Source organism: Sus scrofa, chromosome 14 (assembly GCF_000003025.6).
Source record: "Sus scrofa isolate TJ Tabasco breed Duroc chromosome 14, Sscrofa11.1, whole genome shotgun sequence".
NCBI lineage: Eukaryota > Metazoa > Chordata > Mammalia > Artiodactyla > Suidae > Sus > Sus scrofa.
This window is the reverse complement of record NC_010456.5, coordinates 86,781,608-86,805,934: the sequence shown is the minus strand read 5'-3', so window position 1 is coordinate 86,805,934 and position 24,327 is coordinate 86,781,608. Positions and strand designations below refer to the sequence as shown.

Here is a 24,327-nt window from a genome sequence, read left to right as displayed (position 1 = left end):
ATGGGGGGAGACCGCACATTATGCTGCCTTGAAGGGTCTGTGGACTCGTGGAGGAGACAGTGCTGATCACACTTGCCTGGTGTGTTGATTATTGGACTTTTGGCCACCGTTGGCTCCATGATGGAGTGGATGAGGCTCCTGGCTCACACCTGTCTGCTGAGTTTGGCTGATACCGTCTGTTGAATGAAGGAAGGAACACAGGAGAGGTTACCTGCTTCTGCCACATTCAGAAGAGACTATCACATGACAACCAGGCAGGATATGAGTGGAAGGAATGGGGAGGACCTTCGTGTTAAGCGATCATCTGGAATGAGCTTCTTTCTGGGCTGGAAGCTTCACCCATAATTTCATTTAATTCTTGCAGTAACCCCAGGAAGGGACGTGTTTATCTCGGGTTGGCTTCCCAGAAGCAGACTTTGAGGTGAGGGTTTGTGTGACAATGATTTCTTAAGAAATGTTTCCAGGGGAATTAAAACAAACAAACAAACAAACAACCAAACCTGCAGAGGAGTGGAAATGTGGAACAGGAAGTGAAGACAGCCAGGGAGAGTGCATAAGCAAGTGAGGAATGAGGCCATATTAGCTGGTCCCACAAAATGAATCCAGAAGCAGCTGAGCTCACACTCTGAGCAGTGGCCATCAGGGCACAGGGCAGCTGAGGATTGTGTGCGTAGCACCCTCAGACCTTAGTGAGGGTGTACGTTTCTGTGAATGCCAAGGAGGATTTTGACAGCTGAGCCACAGTGTCTGCCACTGGCAGTAAATGTACATGGGGAGCCAGTGGGCTGAGAATTCCTAATGGGATTAAGTGGGGACCTGGGCAGACCATCAGTAGTGCTCCTGGCATCTGAATACCTTGTAGGCATGGGACTGCTGCTCAGAGAGGTGGAATATCTCACCCAGGAGCACTCCACTAAGCAGAGGCAGACCTGGGATTTGAATGCTTCACCTTCCTGCCTCCCCCCTACCTTGCTGCCTCTGAGCTGAAAGGGAGGGCTCGGGGGACCCCACATGCCTCAGACATGGCTGGAGAGGATCAGGGAAATGATGGCACTTGGAAGTGGACACTGTCCACTGGGCTGGGAGCATTTAGGGCTTTGCCCATAGAGCTGACAGCTCTCCAGTACGCAAGCAGGAGGGGCTGTTCTTGCTAAATCTGCGGTGGCTTCTTCTCACCATCTATCTCAGCTTCTGTGTGAGTTGCACCTTCTGGAAAAGGCAGCAGCCAAGTGCTATTTATCTCCATGCAGGGAAAAGAGGCTTAACAAATTAGCTAATTGCTAATTGGTGAGGGAAAGTAGGACAGGGAAGTTGGCCAGTTGTCCTGTGGGGTTTTCTGATCAATTCTCTCCATCAATATCTTCCATGCTTGAGTCTGAGACCAGGTGGGAAGATGCCTTCGTATAGCCTGGGCTCCCACCTGCTGCCTGCAACTGAGTCAGGTCCTTCGCACTGCTGGCTCCTGCAGGAACGCTGGAGGACCTCTCACCTGTACAGGTGCATCTACACCTTCAGGTACACAAAACTACATTCTAGAGCAGAGATCCCAGCCCTGGAGGCTAAGAGCTGGGGTTCAGAGCTCTGAAACAACACAGCATCTCAGGCACATGACCATTCCCGGTGAACTAGAAATCCAGGGAGTGAGGATCCAGGGTCTGCATCTTTAAAGCTCCCTAGGAGGTTCTTACATGCAGCCAGACTTGAGGATCATTTGTCGCAGAATGCCACTGCATGATGAAGTGTTGACCATGGCTCCACCATCATCAACCTCCATGCTGACACTTACATACCATTTATGGCATTACTATCTGCCTTCCATTCAGGCATTTCCTCAATGAGACCTTGCTGCCTCTGAGACAACTCGTTCCATATTGAACTCCTTGGAAAGTCAGAAAGTTCTCTACTATATTGAGTTGATATCTGTTCCCCTGAGTACTGAAGACCTTGGTCCTAAATCAACTCTCAGAGGCTGCAAAGAGCAATTCCAGCCTCTCTTGCACACCTGAACTGATGACTGTAACTGGCCATTGGTTTACACTGTCTCACTCCATAACCACTGCCTGGATCTGCAGTGCCTTCCATCAAGCACAGTGGTACAGTAGGCAACCCCCCAAGGGGCAGAACAGATGCCCAGCCCCCTGCCTTTTCATGGATCTTTATTTAACAGTTTTTTTTCAAATCTCATCTCCCCATTTGCCCTTCTGCTCCCATAACCCAAGCATAAGCCTTTTGAGTTCAGCCTTGTTCAACTGCATCTCTTTAGATTTGGTGCAGTGTTCCAGCTTTCTCAGATGTTATGACAGCCCCCAGTCCTGTATCAGGTGCAGATTTAATGAGTATGTCAATGAGTATGTCGCTGATTGTCCTCGACATGAGCATTAAGCAAATGCTGAGGCGTTGGGAATGGAGGCAAGTCAGAGCCCAGCCGTATGCTGCAGTTATTTCAGAGCACAGATATGTGTCCACTTTGCCCTCCCCAGCTCCCCCCAGGCCTCTGGCTTCTGAAGATATTCCTGAAAGTTTGTGTGTGGAGAGGAGGGAGGCTGTGGGCTGGGTAGCTCTGCCTTCCCCACCCTGCCTAAGGGTCTGAGGGCTCCTCGGAGAGCCATTGGCTCCAAAGTCCCCCTGCTTTCTGTGCAGAGGGCCTGGTTTGTGGAGTCTGTAGCATGGGATGGGAGGTGTCTTTAGTTCCTGGCTCCATGAGGGATCCAGGTACAGGGCTTGGCCTCTCTAAGAGCTACCTTCCAGGAACTCTTGAAGGTTTCTTCCTGAGGTCAGGGAGGGAACGGCCAAGGTGTTTTGAGACATAACTCATTTATCCTGGGGAAGACAGCATTCCATGTGGGCCCAGCTCTTAAAGAGAAGGAGGACTCCTATGGCTGGAGAAGTCTCTCAGGACCCAAGAACGTGGGCGAGTCAAGGGACAAGGGTAGAACCCACAAAGGAGGGGGACCCACACTTCCCATGCCTGCTTTGTGGGAAGGGGCTTGGGACTTGTCTGGAGGCCTTCCTGTGTGTTCACTGCTTCTTGAGACTGAGGACTTAAAATAGTTTACGCACCTTGGCCAACAAGAGGGGGCAAGTGTTGTCTACATTGTATAGTTGAACAGGTGCCAGAGTGGTTAAATGACAGCTGATGGAGGCCATCCCTTTCCAGTCAGGTCCAGACTCCCATTCCCACTTGTCTTCCAGGGGCTGGTACCTTCTCATTTGTAAGCTGGAGGAGAGTCTGTGTCCTTCACCCTGACCCAGCCCAGAGAAGGCCCTGTCCCCACCCACCCTTGGTGTCCTATGGGGAGCTGTCTGTAGGAGACAGGGATGCTACAGCCGGCACTCCCATGGGCTCTATTCCACATGCTTATTGTGCTAGCCAGCAAATGTGTCCATCCCCTGTGGAGATGAGGTTCTAACAGGACCCTGTGCATTAACGGTGTCATGACCTAGGTCCCACATACACTGGGTCATGGGAACAGGCAGGGTCCTTCCCCTCAATGCCTCATCTGTTAAGAAGAACGAATCAGATCTCTGTGTACTGATGAGGAAAGAGAATTTTGATACACTGATAATTCAGAAATGTCTGTTGTAACCAGATGTGTATTGCATGATCCCTTAAAAAAAAATCTGTCTGCTCTGTGTTTGTAGGTACATACATGCAGATGTGACTGAAAACTTCTGGAAGGGGCCAATTCGAACAGTCTCTAGGGGATGAATTTGGAGGGGGTGCCTAGGGCATTTTCACTGCTTCAGCACATTAAAAGAAAATGGGGCCAGATTGAAGGGGTAATTTTGAAAGTTTTGATTATTCTATATTTTTTCAAATAAAAAGAGTAATAAAAATCACATTACCAAAATATCAAAAAAAGTAAAAATGAAAGAGAACTACAATCTGAGCTCTCCCCCAGGTTTACAGATGGCCTGGCAGTGCCTGGCACTCAGCCATGCTTGGCACGTGCTAACTGTGAGTATTCCTTTAGGATGGGCTTGAAAACTGTTAGTTTCTTCTCTTTTTTCAGTTGCTCAGATCTCCAACTAAAGGAGGGGAAAAGCACTCATAAATACTTATGAGCAACAAAATAAGTACTAGGGCCCATCTGCCTTGCTCTCCTATACTTCATTCATATATTACAAGAGTATTCCCTTATATATTGAACACTGTTTATAGTGTAAGGTTGTAGTGTAAGGTTACAGTGTAAGGTTCTGGTTATAGTGTAGCTGGTTATAGTGTAAGGTTCTGGCTCACAAGTGTGACAGCCACAGACATGGCCTCTGACTTCATGGACACCTGCTAACCTGGAGATAGACAACAAGAAATAAATAAACTGATACCTGTTCAAGCACAGACACAGCAAATTCTATAAAGAAATAGAAAAAAAGTGCTCTAGGAGAGAGTGATGGGGGTGAGGTCACTGCCCAGGAGCCAAAAAGAGCCAGTTCTAGGGTCCTTGTTGGGTTCTTTAGAGCTGAAGGGAGCTCAGAGCCCCAGCTGGGAGCTGCCAACTTTCTGGGTGTTGTTGGGCACGGCTGGACAAGCTGCTATAAATCCCCTGTTCCAGATTCCTAATTCTCTAGCCCCAGGCAATGATGACACTCAACCCCGCCCCCCAGTGCCCCTCCTGAAAGGTGTTTGCAGGCATTCTGCCAGGGGATGGTGTGCGCCCACCTGTGGCCCTGTGATGCCTGCAGGAACTGGAGCTTCTAACCTTGCTCAGGGCGGGTGCACGAGAGCTCCAAAGAACAGCAGGAAAGCAGACATCCGTGTTCAAATGATGCATTTTGTAGCAAAGGCAGCCAGAGCTGGCCCCAGGGGGACGGCGTGTTTTGTGAAGAAAATATTCTCCAAGAACAATGTTTATCAAACCCCATCTCGGCAATCATCCTGTGTGTGTGTCTGCCAGCTTCTGGCTTGCTTCTGTTCATGTTCTTTGTTCTCTTTTTTTTTTTTTTCCTTTTTTTCTTTCTCTCTCTGCAGGCCGTGGAGACCAACCTGGCTTCCAAGGACAGCCACTGGGTGTTTGTGAATGAGGTAAGAGCCCCAGAATGGTGAGGGGCGTGGCCTGCCCTGAGCCCGTGCCCCTTGGGAAATCACTGCGCGATTCTTTCAGGTCCAGTTCTGACTTGGGGAGCTGGAGGGAATTCCAGGGCTCCACTGTGCATGAAACAGGTGAAAGAGTTGGAAGGGAGCTGCCAAGATGCTCCCCTGGAGCAGAAACCAGGGAAACAGTGGAGATCTGAGTCCAAGAGTCAAAGAGGTGGTGTCAGGTGTTAGATATGCTGGTGAGGGGAGAGCACCAGTCAGGGGTCAGAGAACAGAGAGGTGAGGGCAGGTTAGAAAATGGGTTGCAGAGGGGACAGGTGGAAGAATGAAGAGGGGATGGAGGCTGCATTTCCTGCAGGAGGTTGGAGGTGTGTAAGGTGAATGTGTATGAGTGTGTGTGTATAAGACGGCATGGGTGTGTGTTTGAGTGTGTGGCTATATATATTTGTGAGAGTATGTATGGGTCTGTGTGCCTAAGTGTGTGTGTGTGGGGGGTTGTCATCAGTGTGTGTACTAAAGAGTGTATGTGTCAGTGTATAGGGCTGAGAATGTGTATGCGGGAGTATTGTCAACTGAAAAAAAATGTGTAATCTAAAGGTTGAGAATTGTGTTTTATTTGGCGGACAGAACTGGGGACTTAGGCCCAGGACACTCAGATAACTCTGAGACTGCTCCGAAGAGGTAAGGGAGGGGCCAGGAGATGTCTTGCAACAAAGACCAAATAGTTGGAACATCAAAAGATTACTGTTAATTAGGAGTTCCCATTGTGGCTTAGCAGGTTAAGGATCTGACATTGTCTCTGTGAGGATGCAGGTTCCATCCCTGGCCTCGCTCAGTGGGTTAAGGCTCCAGCATTGCCACAAGCTGAAGCAGAGGTTGCAGATGCTGCTTGGATCTGGTGTTGCCGTGGCTGTGGCGTCGGCCAACAGCTGCAGCTCCAATTCAACCCCTAACCCAGGAAATTCCATATACTACAGGTACAGCTATAAAAAGAAAAGAAAAAAAAAAAAAAGAGATTGCTGTTGATGAAAAAAACCAGATATCTCAAGCTAAGGGACTTCCCACTTTTCTATGCATAGGAAGGTGCAAAATTCAGGACTCACTGAAATCGTTCCTATGATAAGCACCTCATCTATCTAGGGCCAGTACCCTGTGCTTTCTCATCCTGAGTCTCCTCAGGGTTCACCATCCAGGGTGGCTGCAAAGACTGATTGCTAGATGACGGGCATCCTGTTTCTACCCTGAGTTCCCTAAAAGCTCATCTTCAGGGCAGCTGTAATGTAATGCCTTGATGGCTGCAGTATCTTTTGTTTATTAGCAGGCAGCGTTTTTTTTCACTGATAGTGTGTAAGTATGTGATACCCCCCCCCTGCAGCTGGTGGGGGCAGGAGTCAGTGTAACCATTTAAAGGGGGTAAATTTCCAATTTCTCCCATGACTGGCCATCCCACTGGTTTGGGCCCCGGGAGGAATGCGAACACCAAGGCTTCACTGTTGCCTGATCTGCTCTTCACCAATTATACCCTAACTGGCCTTGGCCTCCTCCCTCCTACAGGCATTTCACAGAAGAGGCCTGTAACAACATGCCCTCAAGTTCCAGAAGAATCCCCGCTTCCCTCACATCCGTTCAGGAAGCACCCACCAGCGCAACCCGTGTGAGCCAGCTGGTTGTTAGCATAGCTGACTCTAGAAGGTGCTTCCTGGCACAGGCTTTCCATCAGCCCTGTGGCCTTCCGTTGCTCCTAAATTAAGTGATCAATTTCTAATGGCTGCATTCTAGAAGATGCAAGGTTTATTATGGAAGTAATTGATGCTTTTATGATGGGTGTTTCTTCATTAGCTCTGTGCTACTATGGCTGAAAGAGTCTTGGGTGGCTTATTTTAATAATTTTGCAGGTAGTATCAGATGGTAACTACTTGCAAGGCCCACTTTTCATGGTGTTTGTCCATAAATTTACATGTTATTAGCTCCACATCTACATGAGCCAGGCGGCGACATGTGAGCTAACTTCCCCTTGGGTTGTGGATGGTTGTGCTGGTAATTAGGAGAATGGACACTGCACCCACCCCCCGCCACCCTTTTCTTCTGAGCCTGTAGGAGTCCTTCTTCCTTGGGAAGTTTTGATCCTCTGAGCTTTGCCAACTTGTCTACAGATTTCCTTTGCTTTAGGGACAGGATGCGTTCTATGTGCACCTTAAGGCAAAAGTCTTGTGCTGGCTTTATTTTTTTTGGTAATCTTCTTCTCACTTCCTGAGCTGCTCGCTCTCCACTTCAAATTAGATGGCCAGTCTTTCTCTGTTCTAGTCTTCAAAAAGTGCTTTGTTTTTACATTTCTTTTCCTTTTTCTCTCTCTCTCTCTTTTTTCTTTTTAGGGCCAAACCCATGGCATATGGAAATTCACAGGCTAGGGGTTGAATTGGAGCTACAGTGGCCATAGCCACAGCCACATCAATGCGGGATACGAATGAGCCGTGTCTGTGACCTACACCACAGCTCATGGCAACGCTGGATCCTTAACCCACTGAACGAGGTGAGGAATCAAACCCGCGTCCTAACGGACATGAGCTGTATTCATTACTGCTAAGCCACATGGGGAACACCTGTTTTTACATTTCTGACTTACTTCCTTTTTCTTCCCCTGCAGGCTGACCCACTCCCAGGGTCCTCTGTCTGTCCCTCCTACTTCATCTTCAGGCCTGGGCTTAACCTCACACTGTGTGATGTGCCCTCAGGGCATTGTTAGGGCAGCTGGAAGCCAGGGCTTACTGAGTGCCAGGAGGAGTCAGGTGTGGGCACACCCATCAGAGCCACACTGGGACAGTCTCACACAGGAGGAGGGCTGTCATCAGCAGGGCACTGCACCCTGAGCTAGTACCCCAGTTGTGTGATTTGTCCCGAGATAAGTGTGTCCTCCTCCAGAAGTGACTTCCTTCTTTCTTTCCTGTGGGCCAAGCCCTTGTCTAGGCATTTCCTATTTGTTACCATCCTTAGCCCCTTTCAATGACCCTGTGTGACAGTTACTACCATCCCCATTTTACAGATGGGAAAAGGGAGGCTCCAGAAGTTAAATCACTTGCCCAAGGTCATGTGGCTATTGAAGGATACATTTGGGATTCTGTGTGAAGACTGGCTCCAGAGCCCTTCCACCAAATGACACCATCATGCACATGGCCTTGGTGATGTTCCTTAACCTGTGATCAAGGTCTGATTCAGTGAGGCCAGTCAGTAGGGCCCCGGTATGCATACTGATGGAGACACTCTGGGGCTGGCCTTGATGTCAGCTCACGGACGTTCTTGAAGCCTGCCATCTGAAGGTGAGTCCCTTTGTAAAGCTTTGACCCTTAGACCTCAGTGTGGTTAATGGCTGAGTTGGCCTCTAAATTGCATGTAGACTTAGCTGTATTCAGAGCTGCTGTTTACAGTTAAAGCCTGGCCCCATGGGGAACATGTTATTCTCATGGCATTTACATCATTCCAGGCTCTGTACAAATACAGAGCCACAGACAAGTAGTTTCCCAGTTGTTTTTCTATCTGGCATATAGGATGGAAAGGATAAAATAAAGTAGGAAAAAGTAGGCATTTGGTAGCTCCAACATGGTCTCCAGGATTCAGCATCTACACTGGGGCACCATCGTCTGGCTTCCTGAGCTGTTCCCCATGTCTCTGGAGGAAGTTCTGTCCATCACTGGCCTCAAGTCCGAGCCTTTTCCTGCCACATCTTTCTGCGGGGAGGCCTCCCCTGTGGTCTTACAGCTCCACCCCCTGCTTCCCTCATTCCTCACAGGCTCTGTCCTTCAGTTTCTCCCTCTGTATTTGATTTTCTTAATCTGCTTTCCTGGAATCAAGATAAACACTCGAGGCACATGTTTTTATTTGCCTTCTTTATGCAGTGGTTTTCTTCAGATGTCTAAACCCCCCTCACTGGTGAATATTGATGTTGGGTATTATAGGCTTGTTTTAGTTGGAGAGGGGGTAATTGGAGGCAGAGAAAGGCTTGCGAGTAGGTGAGCCTTGCTGACTGTTTCTACAGGTCTCTGGGCTCTGCTGTGGGGAATCTGGCAAGCAGATGTGCCTTGGGGTGTAAACCGTGGTTTTACTGACTAATTGAATCACACGTTAACTTGGAGGGGAGTGGGGGATTCAAAAGAACGTGTGGCAAGCAAATTTGAACATTAGTCAAGGTGGCCACTAGGTCATGAGTCCCTTGAGGATATGGTCAGAATCCAACTCACCACTGCCTCCCCAGTACCCTGTGCAAAGTGTAGATTCTTGGGGAGTTCCCGTCGTGGTTCAGCAGAAAGGAATCTGACTAGCATCCATGAGAATGCAAGTTCGATCCCTGGCCTCACTCAGTGGGTTAGTGATCCCGCATTGCCATGAGCTGTAGTGTAGGTCACAGACAGTTCTGGGATCCCGCGTTGCTATGGCTGTGGTGTAGGCCAGTGAATACAGCTCCCATTCAACCTCTAGCCTGGGAGCCTCCATATGCCATGGGTGCGGCCCTAAAAAGACAAAAAAAAAAAAAAAAAAAAAGAGTAGATTCTTAAAAAGGTCTGGTTGAAGGTGAGCTGATGTACATAGGATAGGGTAGGGCAAGTTGCACTGAAGAATTCTTCCAGTCAGCCTCCGAGAAAAGACAAAGGCAGTGGTTCAGTTGAGAGGCTTAGGTGGAGGGAGCTGTTCTGGATCAGTCATCAGAAGCTGCTGGTTCAGGACCCGTCAGACTTGACCTTGGCTTCCAGAACCAATTCATCAGCTGTCTGGAGAGCGTCCCCTCAGTGACTTAAGGTGTTCTCAGGACAGGGTGGAGTCTGGATGCAGAGGAGACTGCCCTCCCCACGAGGCTCTGCATCCAGGCAAGAGGCTTTGTGAACTCATAGTCTGGCCTCCTGGGAACTCTCTGGAGGAAATTCTTTTATGGAACACCTATATCTCCGTAGCCTCTTCTGGAACCATCTGTGAAGGGGATTTGAAGCACTCCATTTGTTGTCGGACAGTTCTCATTTTTAGATGAGTTCTTCCAGACATGGTAACAAAGCAGGCTTTGATGGAAATGGTTCAAGTGCAGAAGCACATGCATAACCCTTGCACTTAGGTTTTGTCAGCAAGTGTCGCCATGAGCTGTGTTCTGTGGTTCAGCAGGGGCCCAGAGGGAGGTAGGTTCTAAGAAGGGAGAAGGCCAAGGCCCTCATACCCTACCCCCTTGCCAGCCTACGTCCATGACCTTCACACCCCATATCTTTTGTGTCTGGGTCCAGATACTGGGATCCAGTTGCCTTTTGGACTTGGCTGCTTGAAGCCTCATGACCACCTCCAGCTCAGTGTGTTTCTCTCTGAGCTCATCATCCTCCCCCAACCTGCTTCTCACCCAGAGCTCTTCTCACCCAGGCACCTGTGTCCCCATCCTATTGGTTGGCTCCCTAGCCAAGGGAGAAAAGCCCACATCCTGCTCCCTACCTCAGAACCTGTGCCAGGATGATCCCCAAACATCTTTCCATCTTTTTTGACTTCTTAGCCTCTGCCCACTCTCCCATGGCTTCTCCTTGCTAACAATGGGTGACTTGTTGCTTCTTCTGTTTATTTTCCTCTCTTGGCTTTGGACTTTGGCCAGGATATTCCTTTATGCCCTTCCCTAATCTCTGATTGTCAAGGGCTTACCTTTCTTGTAAGAATTTGTTAAACATTGCCTCCACCAAAAGGTCTTCCTGGGTTTCCCCATTAGAGTTATTCATTCTCCTGCCACCGTGTACTCCTCACACCAGCTGTGCTATTTTGGGGTCTTGGTGCAGGGGTCTGGCTTTCCCAACAGCCTATAAGTGAGGGCTGGACCTCCTTTCTGTCAGGTTGCCTGGAGACCCCAGCATGAGGGACTCACACACTGAAGAGGTGCTGGGTTGAGCCTTTCACTGATGTATCTGCCTCTTGCTTCCTCATCTAGACTCTGTTTAATTGCCTACATGTGGCGGAAGAGTCATTTATAACCTCCCAAACCTTCACAAACTGAGAAAACTGTGATCCCACTTCCTGAACTACCACTGTCATTACCCCATGTTCCATTGCACCTCTTTGTCCTGTGCCTGCATGACAAGTCCCACTGGGGGGCGGGATCAGCTCTTCCTCTCAGGCACACAGGCTCTCCTCTGCCCTGGACCAGGCCATCAGCAGGTGGTAGAGCTGCCAGGGAGGAGGAAGCACTGGTCAGGCTTCCTACAGCAGTCTCTACACTGGGTGTGGGGAAATGTGTACTCTGCTAATTCGTAGGTGGAAAAATCAGATTCTGTGATCAGAGAGGGCGGATAAGTTCGAGTTAAACAGCAAGAGGCAGGTGTCTCCTGCAGGCATCTTCCATCTCTGATGCAGGCTGTGCTTTCCAAGGATGAGGTCACACACACTGGCTGCCACATGCATTTGTGATTCAAACCACACTCCTGTGCTTTTTCTCTCAACATATGCTCACCTCTATGCTGGGATAGGCCTTTGGCAGGTGGTGGGGTGTCAGGGCCCAGAGGTTAGAGTTCAGATCCCTCCACATGGCTGGGGAGCCTATTCATGGGCTGACTTCAGAGTCCTCTCTAGTCTCAGCTCCTGCCATCTCTTGTAATATTTTGTGCCCTGCCTCTGTGGTGGGACATCTCTATCACCCCAAGCACAGGGTGATCCCAGTGTCTGGACTGCCCTCAGCCCTATCTGCCCAGAATGTTCTTCTGTTGGTGCCCCTCAGGCCCCAGCCCCCAGCCCCCACCTTAATGTCTTCACTGGTTTACCACCAACAAATATTCCATGAGGACCCTCTGGGTGCAGAGCTGGGCCTGTCCTGGAGGGGGACGCCAGGCAGTCATCCAGAAAACATCACTCTGGGCTCATATTACCATCCCTACCCCCAAAACACACCCTGAGTTAAAACAAATGAAAGTGAGAGTAGGTCATCCATGCATAATGTAGGGGAAAGAAATGCTAATGTACTAATTGAAGAAAACAAGAATAAAAGACCATGATATGCATGCTGAATCAAATAGCTTCACAAAATCTCTTTTTGGAACACAGAGGAAGAGAGGGAGGGTAAGGATTTTTTTTTTTTTTTCCCTCCTTTCATTTTGAAGATTCAAATTCTGTGTGGATATTAAGTCCCTGTACCGTTTACTGTCTGCAAATTTCATTTAGCAACACTCAAAAACAATTATGTTTGTTGTAATCGATTCACTTGTTTCTCTCCCTAGCCCCCCGAGGAGTCCTTGAGGACAGGGACCATATCTTAGCTCTGTAGCCCCACTGAGCACCCAGAATGGAGAATAGGAGCTGCCATTTATCCGGCATTAGAGCCAGGCACTGTTATAAGCATCACATCATTTTTTACTTAAAAATTAACAGCTTTATTGAGGTTTAATTCATGTACAATAAAACAATAAATGCACACACTGAAGTGGATAGTTTATGTTTGACATGTTTACATGCGAGAAACTATAACCACAATGAAGGTAGCAAAGACAACTATCACCCCCAAAGAATCCTCATGCCCCACTGTAATCCCTGTCCCTACCGCCTGTTCCCCTACTCCCCAGGCAGCCAGTCCTGGCTCTGCAGATCATTTGTATTTTCTAGAGTTTTATATAAATGGAATCATAGAGTATGTACTCTTTTCTTCTGTTTTGCTATGGCTATTTCCCTCCAGATAATTATTTTGAGATTCACCTATGTTGCAATACATGCAATAGTCCTTTTCTTTTTCCTGATGAGGCATATTCAGTTGAATACTACACCACAACTTAAATATACATTCACCCCCAATGGACATTTTGTTTGTTTGAGATTTTTGGTGATTACAAATAAGGCTGCTATGAACATTCATATACAATTCTTTGTATGAACATAGGCTTTCATTTTTCTTGGGCACATATTTACAAGTGGAATTATAGTATTGTATGGCAGATGTATGCTGAACTTTTAAAGAAACTTCCAGGTTGTATGAGGATTCCAGTTGTTCTACGTCTTTTGTCAAGGTCTGTTTTCATCAGGGCTTTTGATAGTAGCCATTGTAGTGGTGTATATGGTACCTCATTACTATTGTAATTCATTTCTGTAATGACTAATGATACTGAGCATCTTTCCAAATGTTTATTAACACCTATATCTATAGCTTCTTTAGAAGGGAAGCTGAAATTATTGATTCAAGGACTTTATTTTTCTTCATTGCTTTAAACTTTCCCTTAGGTGATTTATTGACACCTCCTAATTTTGGTATGTGGTATTTTCATTGTTATTCAGTATAAAATACTTTCTATATTACCTTTTGATTTCTTCTTTGACCCATGGGTTGTTTAGAAGTGTGTTATGAAATCTCTAAATATTGAAGATTTTTCAGGGATTTTTCTCTTATTGATTTTTCAATTTAGCTCTATTGTGGTCAGAGAACATAGTTTCTATTATTTAAATCCCTTAAAATTTATTGTGACTTATTTGATAGTCTAATATAATATCTCTCCTTATAAATGTTTTATGTGCAGCTGAAAAGGATCTATAATCTGTTTTTGTTGTGAGGAATGTTCTATCAATGTCAGTTAGGTCAATTTTGTTGATAGTTTTGTTTATGTCTTCTGTAGCTTTGATGATTTTTTTTTTGTCTCTTGTTCAATCAATTATTGAGAGAGGGGCATTTCAAAATATTCAGCTTTGTTACTTTGCCTGTTTCTCCTTGTAGTTTTATCAGTTGTTGCTTAATGTATTTAGAAGCTGTGTTACAAGAAGCATAAATGTTTAGGATTTTTCTGTACTGGTGATTAATTGATCTGTTATCATAATGGAATGACCTTCTTGGTCCCTCTGCTCTGAAATGTTCTCTGCACTGAAATATACTTTATCTGATATTACTGAAGCTATTAGAGATTTATTTTTGACTAGTGTTAGCATCCTACAACTTTTTCCATTCTTTTAACTTACTTGTTAATGTTTTAAAGTATGTTTCTCAAAGGCCATTCCTTCTGGGATTCTGGGATTTTGCTTTTTTATTCACTGTAACACTGGCTCCCCCCCCCCCGGGGGGGCATGTTGTCTTTAATTCTTCTAGAAGAGTATGAGAGCCATTATTTTTAATGTGTATTTCTTAAATTTTTTTTGTCATTTGTCTTTTTTTTTTTTTTAGGGCCACACCTGCGGCATATGGAGTCTCCCAGGCTAGGGGTCAAATCGGAGCTGTTGCTGCTGGCCTGCACCACAGCCACTGCAACACTAGATCCAAGCCGTGTCTACGATCTACACCACAGCGCATGGCAACGCTGGATCCTCAACCCACTGAGTGAGGCCAGGGATTGAACCTGCAATCTCATGGTTCCTAGTTGGATTTGTTTCCGCTGCGCCAGGATGGGAACTCCCTTAATTTTTTTTTTTAATTTCACTTTTATTTTTTATTTATTTGTGTATTTATTTATTTTTTATGTAACAATGCCTTTTAATTAAAGTGCTTAGATAATTTATATTTAATGTGAATATTGATATAGTTAGGAGTCCTGGAAGCCCAGTGAATAAACCATTTTAAAGAGGAGGAGAGAGAGCTTACTAATGTCAAGTGCTGCTGCCTTGAGACTGTGATGGCCTAGGGGTGGGTGTTGAGAAAGGATTGAAGGACACGTTTCCAGGTATCTCATCATACATCATCCCATTTTACAGATAAAGAAACTGAGGTTCAGAGAGATGGATTGACTTTTCAATGTCAGTAAGTGGAAGAGTCAGGATTTCAACTTCAAATTTAAGTAATATATATCTCATGACACACTGCCTCTCTCTTACCTTCTCCCCTCATACAGAGCACTAACTAAATGTTAATTACATGACTGAAGTCCAGCAATATTTGACCTTGCAAATAATGTGGAAGTGGTAATATGATCTGTGTAAAGTCTTATTATGAAATTTAAGACTATTGTTAGATTTCTTCCCTTTGTGTTGTTTTACACATCTACACCTTATTTTTAAAATTTACTATGGAAAATGTGAAAGAACTCTGATAAAGCCCACACAAATAAGCTAATGCATATTACATGAGTAGTATCCAAAAGGAACAAGCCATAATTACTAGAAATGTACTTCCACTTTTTAACTAGAATATATCTATTTTCCTTTCTCATCCCCAAATCGATCTATGAAATTTTACACTTAGGCTTACAGATACATGAGGAAATTGCTGTTATGTAATATTATTGGAGCTGCATAGATGGTGGTTTTGGGGAACAGTGCTGAAAAAGCAGTAAGATACCGCTGTGTTTTAGATCAGTCTTTGGGAATACAACATGGATAGGATTCGACTCTAATGCTTACCACTTCTTTGACTTCGTGAAAATTGCTTTCTTTCCTTGTTTTCCTCATCCACTCAGTAGGGTTCATGGAAAGCAGCTCCTAGGAAAGTTAGGAAGACCGAAAGAGAAAACTCACCAGAAATGACCCCATCACAGGGCCTGGCATATAGCAGACACTCTTAAAAGATAGCTCTTCTTATTAACCAACCAATAACAACATTAACAACTAATGTTTTGCAGGCAGGTTTGTCTTTAAACTTAATCAAGGAAGCACCCAGATTTTAGACATTGGTAACAGGTCAATGCATGTTTTTATGAGGAGTTCAGGGTGTTAGAGACATAGCTTGGTTTATCGCTTGGATGAATCTCAATTGCAGCATTTATAACTGTGTTTTGGCTTGCTGGGTCCATGGTTCTCCCTGTCTCTGCCTGCCAAACTCCTATGCATCCTTTAAGACTCAGATCAAATTACCCTCTCCCCACGTTGCAACACCAATTGATTTCTTCCATAGCCTTTCCTTTTTCTGGTACCCAGAGAACTCAGGCTGTGATTCTTCAGTAATCCTTAACTTCTTCCTCCATGTCCTATTTCCCTCCCTGAATATATAACTCCTGACAATCTATGATTCATTTAGTGTTCATGTACCAAACACTGTGAGGCACTGGGGGTGCTTATGAGAATTATATATGTTCCTCACCCTTAGAGAGCTTATAATATCATGGGTAAAAAACAAACAAACAAACAAAAAAAAACATGTGTGCTTGGATCACTAAACCGCAGCTAGGCAAGGGTTGTAGGAGCCGCTCCAGGTCCTCTGAAATTTGCAATCAAGTTCAAACTCCATGTAGACCGAATTTGCTATGGAATCAGACTCCATGTTTGAGACATGCATCAATTGTTCCTAACAAGTGTGTTGTTGTTTTGCAGAGTTTTGATAGAAGAATGTTTAGGAAAGGGAGTTCTGACACTTGGGATGTTTTAAAAAGAGCTTTAGTTACCATGTGCAGCAAATGCATCTGAACACTAAAGACTAGTGCCTCTATCTTTCCACATTCCGTTGCTTTTTCCACAAATGGATTCTGATAGATTCAGATGAACTTGCTGCTTGTGCCAGGAAGACCCTATTATCTGTGCCTTCCACCCTGTTATTACACCCCCTTTGCCAGGCTGGATAATCATCAGGCACCATACAGAGAGGCAAGAAGGAAGTGTGTGTGCATGCTCATGCTCACATGCACACGCGTGTGCACATATGCATGCGCACACACATGGCTACTGCCTTCCTTTGCAGCATGGGGGATAACAAGATCCTGGTGGAGCTCCCAGGGGGAATCCTTGCAGAAATGCAGCATGAAAGCAGATATGGAGGCAGGACACAACTCGAACCACCAGAACTTCTTGCGAAGTGTCTTAAATGATAATCTGAGGGCTCATAGAGACAGTAGGCTCAGCTTTGGTTCTTTTTTCCACTGTCTTACACTGGAGGATGTGTGTACTGGGGCAGCTTGTCTCTTAGAGCTGGTCGAAGAATCCAAAGTGAGTATCAAGCAGTTCCAGAAAAGGGAGGAAGCTTTGTCAGTGATGAGAACTGGGAAGAAGTTTCGTACAGCCCTGGAGACTGGCTTGTCAGTTACCAAGGCAATGAGGGGCTAAGGACCAGATGCTACCACCATCCTGCCCAGCATTACTGCTGGCCAGATGCCGAGTGGGATTCCTGGTCAACAAGTGCTGAAGAGCCCACCTTGTGAGGCCACTGGGGTCTGAGCCACCTCCTCCCTACCCTTAGATCTCTTCCTGTTTGTTGGGAGGACTTGCAGAAACAGTGAGCCAGGTGGATGCCTTCGGAAGCAAGAAGACTCACATTGCTGAACACCTACCGTGTGTCAGGCCCTGCTTTTGATGCTTTACAGACAGAACAAATTACGTCTGTTCATGAAATTCCATTTAAAGAGACTGCAAGAAATTTTAACCATTATAACAGGACAGCTTCCTCCTTGCCCTCAGGAGGTTATATAAAGGCCCCTGGGTTTTACTCTGTCTAGATCAATCATAGAAAAATCTCTGTAGACACTCAGGAAATCCTAATCCACGTGCCTAGGCATGGTGATTTTTTTTCTGAGCTGGAGAGCCCTCAGACTGGAAGCCTTGCCTTCATAAATGGCCACCAGCCACTCCTTTCTGATATCTTACCCTGAGACTAACATGGATCAGGGGATGTGTAGACCACAAGCTTTTCTTCTGCCACCTCAATATCTATTGGAATCTTCCTGGCTCAGACCACTTTGACCACTTCCATTCTTCAAGCCACAGAGGGATTTCCAGCCAACCATCATTTTCCGGTTCACCTATATTGAAAGAGAACACATTGAGGAGTTCCCTGGTGGCCTAGCAGGTTAAGGATCCAGCACTGTCACTGTTATGATTTGGGTTACTGCTGTAGTGCAGGTTCGATCACTGGCTTAGGAACTTACGCATGCAATAGGCACAGCCGGAAAAAAAAAAAAAAAAAAAAGATAATATCTTGGGAGAAAGAAGAGCACCAGCTTCCTAGAGTGGGAGATATTGCTTGTCTCTGCGTGGGTGTGTGCAGGCAGGTATGTAGCAGAGAGGGAGAGGCAGGGCTAGAAGGAAAGCGGGGAAAAATTGCTCTTAATTCTATTTCTGATTCTTCTACAGTTGTAAAACAAAATACAAAAAAATCAATATACCAATAAAATCATTCTTTCAAATAGCCTGATATATGTAGCTTATTTTGCCAGATTGAGGTTTTCTTGTTTTGTTCAGTTTTATGTCCTGCTCTTTTCGATTAATAACATACCATTAACATTTTATCAACTCAGTAAATAGCATTTGGGATAATATTTAATAGTCTTGTAGTAGTCTGTCACTTGGAGGAATCATAGTTTATGCAAATCTCCACCATTTTTGGAAAGTTAGTTAATGCTATTGCAAATAATGCTACGATCAACATCATTATATCCAGATCTGCTGATGTCTCTTTGATTTCATATGATGGTAAAAATATTGCTTCAGTATGGGAACTCCTAAAGACCTGAGCTCCTTTAATCAGAGTGCCTGTTTCATCTCATTGTTATGTCTTTGAACATGAAGATAATCAACGCAAACCGATATATATATTGGTTTTTCATTTTTATCAATATTTTAGATGGGAAAAAAGCTCATATTGCCTTGTTTTAATGTGCGCTGCTTTGCTTATTAGTCAAGGAAAACCCTTTAAACATTTACTGGTCGATCATTTCTAGCTTTGTGACTTGGTTACTCACGTCTTTTGTGCAAATGAATCGGTCTTTTGTTGCATGATCCAATCTTTATAGTGACTCTCCAAGAGACGTACTATTAACACAGATAATGAAATTGAGGCCCAGAAAAGTTCTAAGATACAAAGACTAGTTGGACTATTAAGCTCAAGTTGGTCTTTTTTCAAAGCCTGTGCTATTTCCACATAAAATTGCTTTTGAATCAGCCTAGCCCTACCCTAATGGGAGATAAATATTGATGTATATATTTTAAGTGTCAAAATTTCTGCACCAAGACATGTAAATATTTCAGTTATTATATTGGATTACATCATTTTAATTTCTGCATCAAAACTTGGTTTTGCAACATAAAACTTTCTGTTAGCCTTAGTTAACAAACAAGTTATGAAACCCTCCTCAATTTTTATTCAGTAGAGGGGAATGAGCAGAGTCAAAGGGCCAACAGAAGACAACATTAAGCAGCTTCTATGATTAAATCCAAAGAATCCTTCAGTTCTGTTCTGTGGGAGTCTTCAGTGGCCTCCACATGAAGCCCCCGCAGGGAGACTTTCAGGGAAGAGCAGGGCCCTCTTGGTTTTTATGGGGAATGGAAGCAGGTCAAATTCTCTTTTCCCCTTGAAGAAATGCTCCTTCCCAAATCCTCTCTCCTCCAATTTTAGCTCTTCTGGACTTTTTATAGCTTCCTTGGGGGTGAGAACTTTTGAATTCAAGAAAATGACTCTCAGTCATTTCCCTTGGCCAATCTGCATATGCACCAAGCACCTCATTAAGGAATTTCATATCCTTAAAGCTTGGGGCCTCCAAGGGAAATTCCAATTTAGCATAATGGTTTGGTTTAATGTAAAATGCCATTTCCTCCCCCAAATATTGGCTTCAGGAAGAAGGGCTGTGTTATCTTTTAGGTTTTTGTACTCAGCTTACATGACACAGCCCAGAGAGGGATGTGTACCACAGGTAAGAAATAGTCACAGCAACTAGGACTGGGAAGTGTTGGTGACAATTGGGGGATGAAATTATGGACAGACATCTAATCATGGGGCAATGACTTGAAGTTTAATGTGGCAATATGTGAGAGATGGTGTGAGAAGACTCTGGTATATCTTCTACTACTGCAAAGTCTATGGCTTTTACTCTAAGTGAGCTGAGAAGCCACTGAAACATTTTGAGCCAAGGAGAGATGTGGTCAGAATTATGCTTTAGAGGGACCACCTTGACTTTCTGTAATGGGGTGAAAAATTTTTTAAATTGGGACTTTAATTAGAAATGAGAGTGGTTTAGTCTGAGGTGACATGGGCATAGGAGGTGAGATGTGCTCAGATTCTGTGATATTGAAGGTAGGGCTAACCAGACTGATGTACAAAGAGGGCAAATGACAAATCTAAGGGAAAACTCCAAGCAGGTGTTTACAGCAGGGTAAGAGAGTTTTAGGGTGTGAGTGAAGTGAACTGTAATTTATATAGAGTACTTTGGCTCTGAACCCATGCATTCTAGCCCACTTTCTTATACCCTTATGATTTGACAAACTTTATGAAGTTTGACCATAAAAATACCGCACAATTTGATGAGTTACAATTTGGAGTTTTGATATATATACTTGTGAAACTATCACCACAATCATTATAATGCATGTTTATAATTACTCACGAAAGTTTATTTCCCCAGGTAATACATTTCTCCTTCCACTCAATCCCAGGCAACCTCTAATCTGTTTTATGTCACTATAGCTTATTTTTTTTAGAATTTGTAACAATGGGTTTATAGGGTACATATTCTTTTTTATCCAGGTTATTTCACATATAGTGACTTTGAAATTCATTCATACCATTGTGTATATTGATGGTTAATTTTAGGATACGGTGTGAGTTATTTTATTTTTGCACATGGATATTTAATTGTGTCAGTACCTTTTGTTGAAAATAGTATCCTTTCCCCTTTGAATCACTTGCTGAAAATACATTGGTTTTCAGTATTTGGATCTATTCCTGGACTCTTCATTCTGTTCCATTGGTCTATATGTTTATTTTCGCACCAGTGACACACTGTCTTTATAAGTGAGGCTTTATAGTTCATCTTGAAATCAAGTGGAATAAGTTCTCCACCTTTTTGTTTTTGAAAAATGTTCGTCCACTCTTCTAAGGCCCTTCACATTTTCAAAGGGCTGGGACTAGAGTGAGGCAAATGAAACAAAAAATTTAAGAAGGAATTCCTTCTCAAGTCTCACCCTGGTTCTGACCCTGCATTTCCACATACATTTTATAATTAACTTGTCAGTTTCTAGAAAAAGACTTAGTAAGATTTTAATTCCAATTGTATTGAATCTACATATAATTCAAGGGAGAATTAAGGTCTTCATAGTGTTGTCTTCTGATCCATGAACAAGGTATGTTTTTAAAATTTATTATGTCCTTCTTAATTATTTTTAGCAATATTTTGAAGTGTTAAATACAAAATCTTGTTAAATTCATTCTCACACATCAAATCAAAATTTTTATGTAATTGTAGATGATTTTTCTTTTTCAGTTTAAATTTCCAGTTGTTGGTTGCTGCCATGTAAAAATACAGTTGATTCCTGAATATTAACCTTGTATACACACAACCTTGCTATGTCACTTAGTTTTATTGGCTTTCTTTTGTAGATTTCCTGGGATTTTCTATATAGACAATTGTGCCATCTGTGTATAGAGATAGGTTATACTTCTTCCTTTCCAATCTAAATCTCTTTTGTTTCTTTTTCTTGCCCTATTACACTGGCTAGAACCTCTGGCACATGTTGCAAAGAAGTAATAAGAGTGACTATCTTTGTCTTTTTCCTGACCTTGGGGAAAGTATTCAGCTTTTCACCAAGAATTATGATGTTAGATGCATGTTGATCATAGATGCCCTTGGTCAGAAGTTTTCTTTTATTTCTGAAGATCTTTAACATAATTGGAAGTTGGATTTTGTCAAATGATTTTTATGAATCTGTTGAGATAATCACCTGCTTTTACTTTACTTTTTCTTTTTTTAATTTCTGTGAATATGGACAGCTAAGTTAATTCATTTTTGAATGTGAAGCCAACACCACAGTCCTGTGATAAAGCTCACCTGATCAGGAAGTTTTTGTACCTTTTTGAATTGTTGGATTTAAACTTAGCTAAAGTATTAGCTAAGATATTTTAAAGAAGTTTCGTATCTATGTTTACAAGAGACGTTTGTCTATGGTTTTCTTATCTTGTAAATCCTTTGTCTGGTTCTGTTATCAGGATAATACTGGCCTCCTGGAATAAGTTAGAATGTGTTTACTTATCTTCAGTTTTTTGAAAGGGTTTGTATAGAATTGATATCATATCTTCTTTAAACATATTTTAATTCAAAACATATTTTGAATTATTTCTTTTTTTTTTTTCTGAAGCACTCCCCTGCCATTTCTCTCTTATCCTTCATGTACTTAAATGGCATGTATATTAGGTTACTTGAAGTTATTTCACTGCTCATTATTAATACTTCATTGACTTTTTCCAGTCTTCCCCCCACCCCCATGATTCATTTTGGAGATGTTTTGTTTCCACACTTTCAAGTTTATTTATTTTTCTTCTACAGTGTCTAATTTCCTAATTTCATCCAGAGTACTTTTCATCTTAGATGATGCATTTTTATTTGTATAAATTCATTTTGTGTCTTTTACTTTTCTCCCTATCATGCACAAACTCTCCTCTATCTTCTTGAGCATATGGTGTTTGTTTATAATATTTACAATATCTTTTTTTAATGTCCTGTTGTACTAATTCTACCATCTGTATTATTTCTGGGCCTATTTATATTGATTGATTTTTTCCTCATTATGGTTTGCATTTTCCTGTTTCTTTGCATGCCTAGTAATTTTTGATTAGATGCCAGACATTATAAATTTTACATGGTTAAGTGCTTGAATCCTTTTCATTCCTTTAAATAATTTGTCCCCACTGGGACTCAGTTAAGTTACTTTGGAAGATTTTGACTTTTCAAAACTTGCTTTGAGGTTTTGTTAAGCAGGTAAAAAACAGTCCTTAGTCTGTTGCCAATTTGACCTATTTTTGAGACTTGTTAAACTTGATCCTTTCAGATGGTCCCTTTTTTTTCTGGCAGTTTTATCACATACATATGCTAATCAATACTCTGCTAGAGACTCAAAGGGAACTTTCTGCACATTTCCAGAGGGCTTTTTTCCCCGTGTAGCTCTCTCTTCTCTTCCTTGGCCTCCTCAGACCCTAAACTCCCTTTTAGATTCATGGGGAATATCAGGTTCTGCCTACATTTCCCCTTCCTCTGCTGCAACCTGAAAGTCTGTCTGAGCAATAAACTAAGGATCACCTCATTTATTTCTTTTTTCTTGAGTATCACTTTTCAGCTATGTCTGTTGTTCCACTTCTGAGAATTGGTGTTTCATATATATTGTTTCTTAGCTATTAAGGTGAGAGCTAAATCAAGCTCCTCTTAATCCATCATGGTCAGCCTCTACACACTTACCAATTTTACTGTATAACTCTAGTCTTCTGAATTTATATTCTCAGATCTTTACACTTGGGTCTACACAGTTGGATCCAGTTTTGATGCGAGGGCTTTGAAATGTTAAGCTCAGGCCTATAAACTTTAGAACCATTCATTCCAAGGCTCTGGGCCATGCAGTTTTATTTTCAAATCATCTTTGAAATTTGTTTATGGTAATATTTCTGGATTTTTAATTATAAATGCAATTAAAAACTATAACTTTCTGTTAGCTCCTTGGGGATAAAAAAATTAGGTGTTAATGTGAAACATAAGGTCTCATTTTCCTAGTGGTAGGGATAGTTGTGAACAAATAAAAAGCAGATTTAAATATTCTCCTGAGATGAACAAATAGGTATTGCAAACAAAATAATTAAAGTGGCTTGTAGCAAGCAAGCAAATGAGCACTGTGAAGGATCAGCTGCTATTATATTTATTTTTTCTTTTTGAATATCTGCCTGGGGAGTAAGCTGCAAATTGAAGCCCAACCAGCTTTTAAAACTTTAACAACAGAATAAAAAGCATTGGCTTTGTGTTTTGGAGATAGTTCATTAGGTCAGAGCTTTAAAAGTTAAAATTTTGAGGTTCACCTTTTATGTGTATGTGGGATTCTACAGAATTCCTTCCATCCTTCCCTTTCTTTTCCTCCCTCCTTCTCTTCTTCTCTCTCTTCCTCCTTCCTTTCCTTCCTTCCTTCATAAGTATTTGCCAGGCCTGGTGCTCAGCACTAGGAAGGCAGCAGAATATGAGAGACTTAAGCCCTGTCCTGGAGAAACTAGTTCTGGTTCCAACTTCAGCATAGATGCAGATTAACACATACAACCTCCTTCAGTGCAGGAAACACTGAGAATTCTTAGTACCCCAGATCTGAGTCAGAGGTGTGGATATACAATAAATGGAGTTTCCTATGTAGCTCTCAAGACCCCCTTTCCAGGTGAATTCTGTGCTGCTCTACTGGGGGTGTAGGGTTACATGAAGGATCACACTTTTCTGCTTGAGACTGCAAGGTCCTGTTACCTAGAGAATTTCTACTCAGACTCTGCCCCAAGTTGTTGAACTGTGCAAACTCTGAATTGCCCTGCCCTCCAAATGGTAGAGCAAGCTATTTTTAGCCTGTCCCTGCTGTTATTTTAGTGCTTTTAAGGGCCAGGTCCGGACCTGCAGAAGTATACATTTCAAGTCCAACTTAGAGCATATTTCAGGAATATCACATCTGAAGAAGAGAGG

General features: G+C 43.3%; 1 protein-coding gene across 2 annotated transcripts in view; it reads left to right on the top strand.

The window, feature by feature from the left end:
* The window catches only part of GRID1 (glutamate ionotropic receptor delta type subunit 1), a 687,194-nt gene that overhangs the window by 421,155 nt on the left and 241,712 nt on the right, over positions 1–24,327 (top strand). For both annotated transcript variants that reach the window (XM_013983389.2, XM_021073750.1), the window contains exon 5: positions 4,970–5,023. In XM_013983389.2, the coding sequence (XP_013838843.2) occupies positions 4,970–5,023 (54 nt within the window). The remainder of the gene's footprint in view (positions 1–4,969; positions 5,024–24,327) is intronic.